At 45.6% G+C, this 15,140-nt stretch overlaps 1 protein-coding gene across 1 annotated transcript in view; it reads right to left on the bottom strand.

The window, feature by feature from the left end:
• The window catches only part of LOC144770762 (uncharacterized), a 51,317-nt gene extending 36,459 nt beyond the window's left edge, over nt 1-14,858 (bottom strand). Inside the window, exon 1 of the mRNA XM_078655510.1 lies at nt 14,705-14,858. Within this exon, the coding sequence (XP_078511636.1) occupies nt 14,705-14,762 (58 nt within the window). The 5' untranslated portion in view covers nt 14,763-14,858. The remainder of the gene's footprint in view (nt 1-14,704) is intronic.
• Nucleotides 14,859-15,140: the final 282 nt, after the last annotated feature.

Genomic DNA, 15,140 nt, shown 5'->3' with positions numbered 1-15,140 from the left:
CAAATCAGAGATTATGAGATATCGAGTAAGGTGACTAGCTGAAGGCCTCTTCACCCCCACTCTAGCACCCTCACCTTCACACTGAAAAACAGGAATACACATGAGCTTGGAAGATGGTTACCCGCAGCAACAGGGAGCAGTGCCTAGTTTCTGTGTCCCGTGCAGAAACTCACAGCCCAAGTAAAAAGTCCAAGAAAAGTTTGGTTCAAATGTAATTATTCATATCCGGATAAGCAAAATTCTTTGTCAGCGCCTTGCATTTAGTCATTTTGGTGGAGTTTTGGAGCACACAACTGCAGGAGGGAAAGGGAAGGAAACATACAAATGGAAGGGTAAATCGGGCCAAAGAGGACAAAGAAATACAACCGCAGGAGAGAGTGGTGCAATGGAAAAACTGGCGAGAAAGACAAAATGTTGTTAGAGGACACAGTAGGATGGAAAGAGGGCAGGAAAATAGAGAGGAGGAAAGGAAAGCAAGAGACATGGAGGGGCAATAAAAAGAATAAGAGGGAAGAGGGGAAAGGGAAATAGGGAAAAGACGAGAGGGAGAAAGTGGGGTAGAGAAGAACCACTCGGGGAATGGGGAGAAGTGAGGATAGATTGGTAAACGAACGCGAAAAGGAGGAAAGTAACAAAGGAAGAGTGAGGAATGGATGGCAACTCTATTTTGTGCCAGACCCCTGCAGATGCACCATTGGTAGGAGGGAAGTCGGTCCCTATACTATTGTATGCGGACGACGCGGTGTTACTATCCCGCACACAGATTGGTCTGCAGCGCCTTATTGATAGATTTATGTTGTTTATCCAAAGCAGGAAACTACTTGTAAATAAAACCAAAACCTTTGTTATGTCTTATGGGATGAAAACCAAGAAAGTAAATCCTTGTTTCTTTATGGAAAAGGTTAAAGTGTCACAGGTCAAAACCTTTTGCTATTTAGGAATTACTTCTGCAAACAATGGTACATGGCAATCTGAGTTTGATAATATCAGTCTTAAAATGATGAGGTGTACCAACAGTATCTTCAGATTTGCATCTAAATTAGGGGTGAGAAGTATTAGAGATATGTTGAATATTTACAATGTTAAATGTGTGACTTCAGCTCTGTATGGTGCGGGGGTGTGGGGCCACTGTGTTGGCCCATCTGTACAAAGAGATGAAAACAAGTTTATTAGAAAACTGCTATGTGTCCCACCCTCAGCATCAGTTGAACTGATCCACAAAGAAGTTGGTATCGAACTCATATCGGACTTAGCAGCTTTACGCCCTCTGATGTTATGGCGTTCGATCTGGGCCAAGACTGAAATTTTATTTACGCAGGAGATCATCCTCGACTGTCTTAGGTTGGACCATTCCTCGTGTATTACATGGCTTAAATATATACAATGCTGGTTCCACCTTCTTTTTCAGCTCGACATATTTCTTGACCCTAAATCTGTTGTTTCTATCCCCAAAAATGTCATAAAACAAAGGTTTCTAAACTATAAAAAGGAGTACCGTGAAAGGGTGTCGGGAACGACACAATCTGTGACGCTTTATCGGGATTGCAACCTAACTTTGGGTTTCCAACCTTGCCTCTCTGGTGTTACCCGCAATTCTCACCGGTTTGTCTTAACACGCTTAAGGTTGGGTATCGTACACCATCTTGTTGCATTTCCCGTCATGAAAGTCAGATCCGTTACTGTATGCCCCTGTGATAACATCTCACGTCAGAGTAGTTGTCACTTTTTACTGTTTTGTAAATTTTATCATTCCCTTAGGGTAACATATTTAAAGCCCATCTTTTAAAAAAATAATGTTCGCTCCACGAAGACTGCTCTACAGCTACTACATTCTTTGAAGGATCTGGACATTTGCTTTTTCGTAGCTTCATATATACTAAAATGCACAGCTGCCAGGAAGGCCATAATTATCTGATACATCTAATTGAGCCATGATCTTATTTTGGATCCCTGTCTGTATATTTGTATATTTGTATATTTGTATATTTGTCCATACAGCTGCATGATTCCTAAATGAATTCAGTTTTCATCGAGCGACAAATAGTTTTGTATTACCGTTAAAATGTACAGCTGCCAGGATGTCCATAGTTATATGATATACCTGATTGAGCCATGTCTCAATTTTGGACTCCTGTCTGTATCTTTGTATATTTGTATATTTGTTTATATAGTTGTATGTTTTAAATGAATCTAGCTTTTATCGAGCATCTTGATCTTATTGAATTTTTAGGAAATGTTTGTTATCTTTTAATTTGCTGCTTGTATGATTTGTTTGACAAATCGAATAAAAGCTTATGAACTGAACTGGATGGCAGAATGAAAGATGGGGATGGAGAGAGGATGTCTGGAGTGTTCTGGGGAGTTACAAAAAAGAAAGGATGCATAGTGTCTCGTGCACTGTTGTATAGTGCAGAGAGGTCTCAGTGGTCACTTCAGAGCTACATCTTAAAGCATCTTCTGCATGCAGTGCCGGGACTGAATTCGAAGTGAGTGGTAATGGAAAATCCTATAATTCCCGGAGGAAGTCCTGATTCTCATAAGTGCCCCAACAGTAGATGTTTCCCTACCATAGGCATAACATTGTGGAGGAAATTCCAGCTGTGCATTTTTCTACGGCTTTCCTACAGGACAGGGGTCTTTTCCATCATCACTCGACTCCAGAGGCAGAGAGTGGCCTTTCACTTCCCTGGATCACCTCCAGAAGGGACAGAGCCCAAGACCTTGTAAAACAAGGACCACGAGCCTCTGAGCATCCACCAGGAAGGGACCACATCTAAAAATGTCAGGATCTATTACAACAAGCAGCCACTGACCGCTACTTTACGTTTTCTTTGGGCAGGGATTTTCTGCTATTCACCGTCCATCTTGCCCAGAATCTTTCACCCTCACAGGGCTCAGTGGTGCACACTGGGAAGAACATTTAAGCCTTCATTAGGAGTGAGTTGTCACTTTCCATTCGCACAGAGGTTTCCGCTCTCTTTTTCAATCTCAGTGGGAAAATATTGAGGGCAATGGGGAAGCGCCCCGCCCCCACGCGCCATGTCAGAAAAGGAATAGGTTAGTTACTACCTTACACTTCAGAAGTGCTGGGGCACTTTTACACCATCATATACCACAAAAGATGTATTTTATGATATTGATCTCATTACACGAACATCACTAATTTGTTCTACTCACTATAAAGTATCACTCAAAGTGTCACGCATAGGTTTTTTAAATGTCACACATAAATAGCTTGCAAAATGTCACACATAGGCAGTCTGACAACTTGTCATCTACAGAAGCGGAAGGAAGACACCTCCTGCAGGAGGCAGCCCCCTGCTGTGATGAGAGAACTCATTGGCGCGTGGTAACGAGGCAGGTGATTCGGTATGTTGCACTGGCAGAGAGAGCCTGCTGTGACAGTGCGAGCGGGCGCACCTGGGAGGCACTTCCGGGAGAAGCAGAGTAAACAAACACCGCGCGCATCCGCCCTCTTCTGCACAGCCCGAGGCGTCGATCCCTTCTAGGGTGCCAGACCGGGCAGACCTACCGGGCATCGGGCGTTTCCCCGGAAGGGTGGGGCAGGGTTTATTTCTTGGGGCAGGGTTTGTAGCAGTGCAGCAGTTTTAAAGGCACTTCAAAGTTCCTTGAATGTCCAACAGTTTCGAGGCAACAATAAAAGTGTCATGATAGCTCTTGTGATTAATGTACCTGCTGGAGAGAAATCAGAGATTTGTCTAGAGGCAGTTTTGACTCATCTAAGGTAGCGCAGAGGGTTAATATACCTGCTGCAAAGAGCGTGCACTATGCAGATCACAGAACAGTATTGTATGTGCATAGGGCAGTGGGTTGCTGCTTTTTTTTTACCGACATTCTTTTATTAGTTCGCAGTTCATAAGTTACAGTTGTAATCTAGGCTGGAACGCTATTTTTTTGTCCCAGTCTTTCATTATCCCAATTTTGCTAAAAAGGGTTTGTGTAGAAATAAATTATTTTAGTGAAGTCAACCCTAACCATTGAGTTACGTTCTGAATTCTGAGTTTGTGCTTCTCCAGACCAAGCACTCTTAAAAAATGCCTTGTGTATGGATGACGTGAATCCTACGCCTCAGTCCGCTTTGTCTTATGTAACATTTTCCATACACTGATTCACATACGTATGATTAATTGTCTTTTGTGTGTGTATGTGATGTAAAATGCTCCAACACCCTTCACTGGTATGAGATATGCTATGTAACAAATGGAATGCATTTGAAAGAGGGACTACGGAGAGATGAGAGGCACTGTTGGAGGGTGTTAATGAGGAAATCAAGGAAGAGCCCCAGTAAAAATTGCTGTGTACTGGTGCACTGTAAAGTCATTTACTATGTTTTGAAAACTAATAGAATTGAATATATAATAAAAAATGTGTTGTGGAGTGCACCATGTTTTCCCAAATTTTTGTACAGTAGAATCCCCTCAGACCTCCTTGTAGTTGTGAGGCTTACTCGCTGTGCTTGTTAGATATGCAGTGTACGGAGGCAGGTCTGACAAAATTCGCCCGGTCTACTTTGGGCTTCAAGTCCGTCTCTGGGAGGGAGGAACAGTGCTGTTATCAACATAAATTATTCTGTCTCACAGTTGACAGTTTCTGCTAAGATGTGTGTAGCTGATACTGCCAGAACATACTGCTGACTCCACCTATAGGTATCAGTTCTCTCCCTCTCAGAACTGGGCAGTAACTTCCTGCCTGTGAGAACCTGTTAATTAACAGCACTTTAGAATGGCCTTTGAAGACTCAGCCAGGGACATCTGCGAACCTGGGCCTTACCACCTCCACAGGAACCTGGGCTTTACTAACTCCACATGAACCTGGGCCTTACTACCTCCACAGGAAGCTGGGCCTTACTACCTCCAGCGGAACCTGGGCCTTACTACCTCCACAGGAACCTGGGCCTTACTACCTCCACAGGAACCTGGGCCTTACTACCTCCAAAGGAACCTGGGCCTTACTACCTCCACAGGAACCTGGGCCGTACTACCTCCACAGGAACCTGGGACTTGCTACGGCCATAGGAACCTGGGTCGTACTACCTCCACACGAACCTGGGCCTTACTACCTCCAGCAGAACCTGGGACTTACTACCTCCACAGGAACCTGGGCCTTACTACCTCCAAAGGAACCTGGGCCTTACTACCTCCACCGGAACCTAGGCCTTACTACTTCCATAGGAACCTGGGCCGTACTACCTCCACAGGAACCTGGGCCATACTACCTCCACAGGAACCTGGGCCGTACTACCTCTACAGGAACCTGGGCCTTACTACCTCCACAGGAACCTGGGCCGTACTACCTCTACAGGAACCTGGGCCGTATTACCTCCACAGAAACCTGGGCCGTATTACCTCCACAGAAACCTGGGCCTTACTACCTCCACAGGACCTGGGCCTTACTACCGCCATAGAAACCTGGGCCTTACTACCTCCACAGGAACCTGGGCCATACTACCTCCACAGGAACCTGGGCCTTACTACCTCCACAGGAACCTGGACATTACTACCTCCACAGGAACCTGGGCCTTACTACCTCCAAAGGAACCTGGGCCTTACTACCTCCACAGGAACCTGGGCCTTACTACCTCCACAGGAACCTGGACATTACTACCTCCACAGGAACCTGGGCCTTACTACATCCACTAGAACCGGGGCATTACTACCTCTACAGGTATCTGGGCTTTACAACCACTACGGGAACCTGGGCCTCACAACCTCCCAGGGAACCTGGGCCTTACTACCTCCACAGGAACCTGGGCCGTACTACCTCCACAGGAACCTGGGCCGTACTACCTCTATGGGAACCTGGGCCTTACTACCTCCACAGGAACCTGGGCCTTACTACCTCCACAGGAACCTGGACATTACTACCTCCACAGGAACCTGGGCCTTACTACATCCACTAGAACCGGGGCATTACTACCTCTACAGGTATCTGGGCTTTACAACCACTACGGGAACCTGGGCCTCACAACCTCCCAGGGAACCTGGGCCTTACTACCTCCACAGGAACCTGGGCCTTACTACCTCCACAGGAACCTGGGCCGTACTACCTCCACAGGAACCTGGGCCGTACTACCTCTATGGGAACCTGAGCCTTACTACCTCTACTTGCCAACTTCTATGACCATAAAGTGGTAGTGGTAGGATTTTTCAGGTTTAAAAAATAACTGATTAGTGTAATGATGTCATCTGCAATGACGCAAAGTAGTATTTTTGCTTGACCCCTCTCTGCATTCTATGCATTTATTGACGTAGTAAAAAGATAGGAGAAGCAGTCACTGTAGCTGGACAACTGTTGTCTGCTCAGTTCTGCCAAGGGGGAGTTTCCTGCAGAATTACTTCCAGTGCAGGAGCCTGGAGGCTTCATGTCATTCCCCACTCTCCCTTCCCAGCTATCGGCCCTTGAGGAGCATGGCCTGTCTGGAATAGTGTGCACTCCCTTTGGGCCAGCCTGCTACCGCTGTCTCAGCATTGACATGTCCTTCGTTTTACTGAACTTGCCCATTCAATCTTCGGCACAAAGGCGTAAGCGAAGAAAAACCTGTGCCACACCCCATTAACATTTCCTTTCTATGTTCAACAGGCGGTCCCATAGAATCCTGGGGAGTGTTTTGATGCTGGGTTAATGCAGCTAGGCACCTGATAGGGTATCTAGGAGCTTGCAGTCCCCGGAGGCTTATTCGAACAGCCAGGTCTTGAGGGCCATTCAGAATTCCAGAAGCGAGGTGATGGTCTGGAGACGATGGGGAGGCTGTGCCAGGTCTTTGCTTCGATTTGGGAGAAGGAGTTTCCTCCACTTCTGCTTCGGTAGATGCGGGGAGTATGGGCAAGTGAAAGGGAGGCGGAGCGTCGTCTTCTCGATGTTTCGTGGAAGTTCAGGAGGTGGTTAATGTAGGCGGGTCTTTGGTTGTGGAGAACCTCATGTGCGTAGGTCAGCAGCTTGAATTGGCATCTCTTCTGTATGGGGAGCCAGTGGAGTTTCCTGAGGTGGGGTGTGATGTGGGTTCGTGGGGGAAGGCCAAGGTTGAGTCTGGCTGCAGCGTGTTTGCAGGCAATGTTTCTCACTGCAAGTGGGCGGGTCCTGTCCGTCAGGCCTTAACAAAAAGCGGTAGGATGGGACGCAGGCATCTTTTGGGCAGTAGGATTACTGTAAACGCTTTTGTCCACCGCCTACATCAGTAGAGTTGGTAAACACGCATCACACCCTGAGCCTGGATGGTGTTTCTTGGGAGTGTCAGCCACACTTCAGATCCGCCCATCAAGAATGTCCCCCTCACTGCCCTTGTGCTATGGAGGGCGTTCATGTCAACCAATGGATTGTAAAGTGTCATACACTGCAATGGAAGCTCATTGTGCTATCAGTGCTCTGCCCCCTCCACACACACCCAGCCCAAGGCCCACTCCCATCAGCGATTGGCTATCCTCTTGCCAGTCATATTTGTGGGGCGGGCTCTTTACCCAGGATAGCACAGTTGCTCTTCCGGTGCACTGGTCCATCCTTCAGGACGTCACAGAGGTCATAGGCACAGCAGTTCTAGGGCAAGGCACTTTCCTCTCACCCCACCATAATGTGACCTGGCTCTCATAAACTTCATACGTTTGCAATAAACACGCCTGTTGCTGCAATTCCCACAAACCTCCCGCAATGCATTATGGTAAACTCCGATGAAGCAGTTCACTTTCATCACATTTCCATTGCTTCAGCTGTGTGCTTCTGCTCAGCGAGTGATGGAAGGCTACCTGTTTCGTGGTACTTGCCATTGGACGCGTATTTCAAGCTGTCCAAAAGTATGAAAAGCCTCTTGCTTGAGGAATACACTAGCTAGCAAATGTTTACTGTTACTGAAGGTGCACGCATTTCATCTTATTACATCTGTGACTAGTTTAGTAATTGATGTTTAGTTACGTTATTTATCGTCCTTTTCTTTTGAGCAGAGTTATTATCCTTTAAGGGTTGAATGGGCAGGAGGAAGTGTGTTATCAGACTGGTAAATAAAGAGATCGACTTGGACGTACTGCCACCAACCACAACCCACACAAAATCTGTGCGCCACAGAATCTTGTAAGAAGAGCCTTCTCTGAAACAAAACAACAGGAAACTGTTGTACAAAATGGAGTCATCTCTGCAACGGCTGCGGTTCGAGCCTGTGGGGAAGGAGTTCGTGCAATGTAGAAGTGAATTGCATTCTTGGTGGTGAAATACTGGGCCCATCGTAAAGCTAAGATCAGTACATTTACTAAATTAAACAACAAGAGCTCTACTCTATGAGTTAATTACACCTTACCCACTTGAGCAGTTTTTTAACATGTATGTTATGACTCGTTTTTTACCTAACTGAATGGTGCTCAGCAGTAGGACAGGTTGAGTGGACCCGCCGGGATTCGAACCCCTGCCCCACCGGGTTCAACACAGTGTATGCACTGAGGGAGGAGAGCAGTGGAAAGGCAAAGGAGGTCACGAGATAGAGGACACTCTTGAGGTCACAGCTCTGACCTGAAGAATCCAGAACACAGTGTCCAAGTATCAACAAATATGTGTATGCCTGGCACTTGCATCTCACAATCCTGGCCACGCCTCGTCAGGGGTGGTAAGCGCCATATAAATACAGCTCCCAGTTCCAGTGACGACTGGAGGGCTGCACAGGCGAGACGTGCACAGTGAAGTCATGCAGGTGGAAGCAGGGTGCCCTGAGCACAGAGGAGAAGGCAATATAGGGAGAAGGTGACTACCAGTAGGCACTGGTGACTGGCATTGGAGATAACAGAGTGCAACAAGGAGAGGGCGGGATGCAAGAGTCAAGGGACCAATGGAAGTGGGGTTCTGTTGAAGAGTCCAGTATTGGAACATGTTACATTGCCACGAGGTATGCATGGACAAGATACGTCTTCAGCTATTTGAAGAAGTGGAGTAGAAATGGGGGCTGCCTATGAGAGCTGGAATGGACTTCCATATGCTAAATGCCAGGAAGGGGGAGGGGAGACAGTGTTGACTGCCTTGTAGACGGTGACGCTGGGCTTGAATCTCACACGGGCAGAGGGAGCCAGTAGTTGGCTGCATCTGGCAAACTCTTCCATAGAGTCCAGTGGGTCTCTGGGACACCCGCCAACAGTGCTTCCCGCCTTATGGATGGGATAAAGCCAATGCTTGGAGAGACGTTCAGAAGTTAGCTCCTGGTAGAGCACCTTGCAGAACAGGGTTATCTGACATCAAATAGGCTTTCTTATCTGTGTGATGTGGAAGTTTGGAGACTTTACGCTGTTAGTCTTGGAGTGAAAGAATCCAGTTCACTCCTCTCTTTGTGCTTGCGGTCATTGAGGGATGAATACATTCTGTCTTGGCCGTCTTCAGTTTGAGGAGGGATCAGGTGGTCCAAACTTGCATCGTGGCGAAGCCATTGTCCAGGTGCTCCATGCCGCGGCTCTATGACGTTTTCAAGCACACTTACATGCTATGCACATAGTGGTGAATACGGACACCCGTGGATAGGGGCTCCATATGCAGGTTGAAGGTCACTTGGAAAAAGGTGGATCCTTGCTGATGGGGAGGGTTTCAGACCTTGATGGATTTAGTGTTTTGGTAGGTAGGCCACTGTAGGACAATTCCATGAAATCCAATTCAGAATGTAAAGGTGTTGCATAGGGCTAAGTAGTTGCTGGTATTGAATGAATGAGAGGGGTTGAGTATGACTAAAGACATGGATCACCGTTACCGGTAACAAAAAGTCTGTCCCTGACCCTTGCACGATGGCTGTCACAGTAAAAAACTAGGGTCTGAATCTGGATTGCTAGTTTGAAAAAAGGTGTTGGATTTCAGAAAGATGGCAGACAGTGAATTTTTCATCAGTCTTCTTAGTGGTTTGATGGTAGTGTTTGGTGTGTGTATACTCTCAAGAGGTAGGTAACATCATGATTTTTTGCTGAGGACACACTATCTCAGTGTCCTCAGCATCCTCAGCAACAACCACTGGTTATGTGCCAGACAAACCAATAGCATCTCCTCTAAAGGATCTAAACAAATGACATACTTTTACTGGTCACTAGGCGTTATTGCAGCCAGCCACTCGGCATCACTCTTCCAAAGTCGTTCCCTGTCCGATGCCATTGACATAAGCCGACAACTAGGCATTTCTGTAGGTGCTCCTGTAAGTGCCATACTCCGCAACCAAGTACCATCGCTCGCACATTTACCTTCTCATTGGTGATGCCACTGTTTCCAAAGCAGTGTTCCAACTAAATTCACTTGCTATGAATACTGCAAAGAAAATCACCTGACGAGTAAAGTGAGCAGCCAGGCCTGACAATCCCTTCCTCTGACTATTCAGAAAAGGGGGTGGTGATGGACAGAGCAGCTGAATTAAACAGAACACTCATACCCAGTCAAAAGATTAGGGCTTGATCCATCACCGTTTTTTAGCTCACTGCACCATCCCAGTTCAGAACATGGCTACATGCAAATTAGTCTGTCCCTGGCCCAGTGCATCATGGGAACAGAGCAGACCAAACTACCAAGCCAATTCTTTACTAGAAAGGAAACAAGCTCTTTCCTCTGACTGGCATCCGTGGGTGCGACTGGCACTGTTACGTCTGACTTCTGTTTGAATCATCCTTTTATTGCCATCACCAGATGTCACTGCTACCAGTGCCATACTCTGACTGAACACTAGGCGTCACTGCTGCAAATGCAATACTCTTGCTGGGCACTGGGTGTCACTGCTGCCACATGTAATGTTTGAATTGTGGTCTTGGTGTACTCTGGAAACTTAATGTCACTGATAGATTAAATTCAAACTGTACTTATCACTGGCCTCCCATACTGCCAGAAAGGCACTGGTGTGTGCACCTTAACTCACATTGCTGCCCTCATACATCAGCCTCATGAATCTCAATGGAGCCCCTTTAAGTCCGTCTTTACCAGCCTCACAAACATCAGTAGAAACTCACCCTTGTTCTTATTTCTCATTGATACTTCCCATCAACAATCCCTCTTACATTAAAATGAGATATTATTGGTTTCACCTGACTCATTCTCCAGCACTGGTCTCAAATACTTAACAAGTGAGATTTATTTCCACGAATGCTCTCTCCGGGTACCAATTTTGCATTTCATTGTCCTCTACTTGGCCAAATACACTTTAAAGGAATCCCATTCGAAGCTGTGTACGTTCAGGGCCTACCCACAAAGAAATTTTGGAGTATGAAAAGGGGTACTACTGTAGTACTCTTTTACATACTCTTACATGCTTTCGTGAACTGGCCCTACACATTTTAAACGAGAATATTCAGGAAGTACCAATTAACAGTTATTTCAATTAGCAAGAACTGTGACCTCTTTGCAATTGTACGAATAGGGAGTTGGACGTTTCGGGGCTGATTCATAAAGGGCTTGTAAAAGAATACTCTTGGAGCACTGCTTAAATACTCATAAACACCTTGTGAATCAGCCCTTATGTGATTCAACATCATCAGATATCACACCCCCATCTCTGACCTAATTTCTCGATAAAATATATGGAGGGTGCTCTGTTGTCGCTGAGCAGATGTGGCAGAAGGTGAACTTAGCAACATGGGTTCACACCATAGAATATGCACCTTGAAGGCGGCGTGGCAGGTTTGGAGGGATGGGTTGCCCTCCTCAGAGGTCCTCAAGGCCTGTTATTTCCAGGAAGCTGAAGGACTTCAATATTGCTGAAATGCAAAGGGCCTGAGAGACTCCCAGCATTGCAATCTGCAGATAAACCACGAGTTAACTGAAAAAGCTAGCATTAACAATTTACAGTAGATTCATATTTTGGTAGTTAACTAACAAATGTTTAATTAGCAACAGGAGATGGCAGGTAGTCTGGATAGTTCGCGGAAATGCAAATAGGTACAGGGTAAAAAGTTTAATTACTTTGGCCAGCAGTGGTTCTGAAGGCCATTTGATGAATGTTTTCATATTCTCCGAGCCAAGGGTTTTGTACTGAAACTCAGCGAGTGCAAGATTGTCTGGGGAAGGGCAGAGTACTTGATGGACCATTTACATTTTTCTGTTAAAATCTAAGTAAGGAAAGGTCCTATTTCCTACAGACTTGGTTCTCAAACCAAAAATAAATGTTTAACCCTATATGTGACAGAACTTCAATTTGCTACTTTAAAGAGGAAAGATCATGAGATCATGAGAAATTTAAAGTGGAGCACATTAGGGACCAATATTGAATGAATCTGATAATTAGCACTTTCAGAAAATCTATAGACTGGGAAGGCAGGGGGGGGGATTATGAACGCAGGGATGGATCAGAGAGAGGGAGTGGATAATACACTAAATGAGCCGCCAGTGTGATTCAGTCTCAACAAGAAGATACAAGAATATATGACTTTCACTTTGCAAGTGATTTGTAGCCCTGTTCAGAAGAGTGTAGGCATGAATGGTCACCACAATGTACGACAACGCTGACTCACTTGAGGGTATTCATAGAATATTCATAGAGAGCATATGAATACAGAAAGATTGAATGAGATAAATACACTTGATGGTTTACCATTGAAAACATTCAAATGCCCTTTAAGATAGAGGGAGAAGGTCCTAGTTGTGGGACCAGTTAACCGCTGCATTGTCTCACATCCGAAGGGCTTATAGACCTTTCAGTCACTATAATTCTTCTTGCATCGCAGTATCATAGTAGGCAGCACATTAGTACGGAGATCTAAGACCACAGGAGGGGAGGCTGGTGGGGCAGGCGACGCCGGATGTCTCGGTAGACTTGTCAAGTATTGGGTCACCTTCCACAGCAGGGGGTTGGACATAATAATCGAAGGGTCTGAGTACCTAGCAAAGCAACTTAACTATTCTCATGTGCATGGTTGAAGGATGACTTGATAGCAGGTACGCTTTCCTTTTATGTGGCCCATATTAGCCTCCAGGAGATATCATCAGGTGGGAACAACCACACCTACTTAGCTTGGCCACTTTCATGTGTTCTGGACCCTGCATTACACCAATACTGTTCTTCTACATCTGCTTAATCTTATCGCAGATGTGGTGTTCCATGCACCTATCATAGTTTGAATTGATTATTAAAGTCTATAAGCCTTAAGTCATTTCCTTACATCAGTCAAGGGTCAGGCATGTGCCGAACATCACTTGTCTCTAGCTCAATTTGGTTACTCTGCCTTCTGGTCTTTTAAGAAGTGTATCCTTTGATAAAAGGTAGGTCGCCTGCATTTGGCAACAAGGAGCCATCCAGATGTTTCTGCCACAGACCCACTTGCCCAATCCTGATTTTGGCATCTGCAAGAGTAAGCTCGGCTCCTGAAGTGTCTATCGCCTGAAGAAACTGACCACTATCTCTCAAAGTTTTTAATGCAAAGCCAAGACATCTACCTAAGCATTAACCATGAAAGTGAAGTTAAATACCCCTTGCAAAAAGCTAACAGCACTGTCCTTTCCTCTAACCAAAGACAACGTGGACAGCTTGAAAAACGTTCATGGTCCTTGCATAAGCAGGTGTACTACAGCACAATTCCAGAACACACCCAAGATAAATATCGCTGCACCAAAAAACAACCAACACTCCATCTTCACATCTTTTTGGGTGATCACCTACCTCCACACACCTAAAGTACAGGGCCACTATTTCTGGCACCCTACACAGCGCAACCAGAAGGCGCCTCAAGTGAAACTCTGCAAGAAACCAAAGTAACTCTTTTTTTGGGAAAATTTAAAATCCATCAATTTATTACAACCCCACAGAACTTTACATGAATTCATTAGTCGAATTCAGTTGTCTCAGTTGGGTTTTACCATCATGCAAATGCACCCAAATATATCTTGCAAGGTAGTCAGGTAGCAAAGTCAACACCTGCCATTGAACCGGAGAAATCCTCACATTGCCCTATATAGAAGCATGTTGGCATTGCGATGATGCTCTGTACATCTGTATTTGAGAGAAAATGTCCACTGACAGTGAATCAAAGAAGCTGTCAGATACGATAAAGTCAAAAGAAGGGGAGGATTTTGAATCTTAGGTGGGAACACCAACCCATGCAGACATTTCCGATGCAGAAATTAAAGCTAGCTTGTCTAATACCTAACCCCTGTTTTGCAGTACCCTTTCTTGGTGCAAAGTTTTAATCAGAAGTCTCAACTGCCAAAGATATTCAAACATTTTATGATTTAATTTTCTTTTTAAAAATGTCCATTTTACAAAAAACATATAGAAGAAATAGAGCGTTTTCTGTTGATTTCCCCCAAATTCCCTGTAAGATCATATAGCTTTCAAGATTGAATCTAAAGTGCCTGAGTCTTTGTGGCATTACTCATAAAATTACCAATTTCCCCAGTTATCCCATCTGTTACCTCTTGAAGGTCACGTTTAGCATGTTAAAGGTCACAGCGGGATTGTAAGCTAATGAAGGTCCACCAAGATATCACCATAGACCAGCTGCAAAAATCATGAAATATCTGCCTTTTGTGGATATTATCATTAATTCTTTATGTCCACATTTGCAGGTGAGAGCACAAAATATCTTAGATAGCTTCAGGCCCATGAAAACCTTCCTGTTAATGAATAGTAGTTCCTTCCATATCCTCCCCCTGGGGGTGCACAAGAGACCCCTACCCCCATAGAGCCAGTCTAGGTATCTAATCTGGACATTATCCTGTAAATCCAAATTATCAGCGTGGTAACCCTCCTTGTCCAGAGTTTTACCTGTGGTCCATGATGCTGACAGAAGTAGCAGAACTTGGCACATACACCTTAGCTCCATGGTGTGCAACACAATCCCTCATCCAGGGCTCCTCACGTCTCCTCCTCCCTCCTCTCCGCAGGACTGCGCCGAGGTGCCAGTGATCCACCTAAATATTCTGGGTGGAGGTCACTGGGCCTGCCTATCCGCCCCGTCCTGAGTAATTGGGACCTGGACTCCACCCGCTCCCTGAACCTGCCCTCGGCCAGGGCTGTTGCTCCCAGATCCTGCACTTTGCCAATTCTCTGAGTCCAAGAGGTAACTATAGTAAACCACAAACACTGCAGTATTTCCTAAACAGAAACCTGTGAGGAACGGTGACTAACATCGCTTCAGCTGGTACTGAATCAGCCTGACCTCTCTCTGGGGATGTGTGGAGGCCCTTTAAGGCTCAAGTCT

Source organism: Lissotriton helveticus, chromosome 7 (assembly GCF_964261635.1).
Source record: "Lissotriton helveticus chromosome 7, aLisHel1.1, whole genome shotgun sequence".
Taxonomy (NCBI): Eukaryota; Metazoa; Chordata; class Amphibia; order Caudata; family Salamandridae; genus Lissotriton; species Lissotriton helveticus.
The sequence above is the reverse complement of the archived record's forward strand: the minus strand, read 5'-3'. Positions and strand labels throughout refer to the sequence as shown.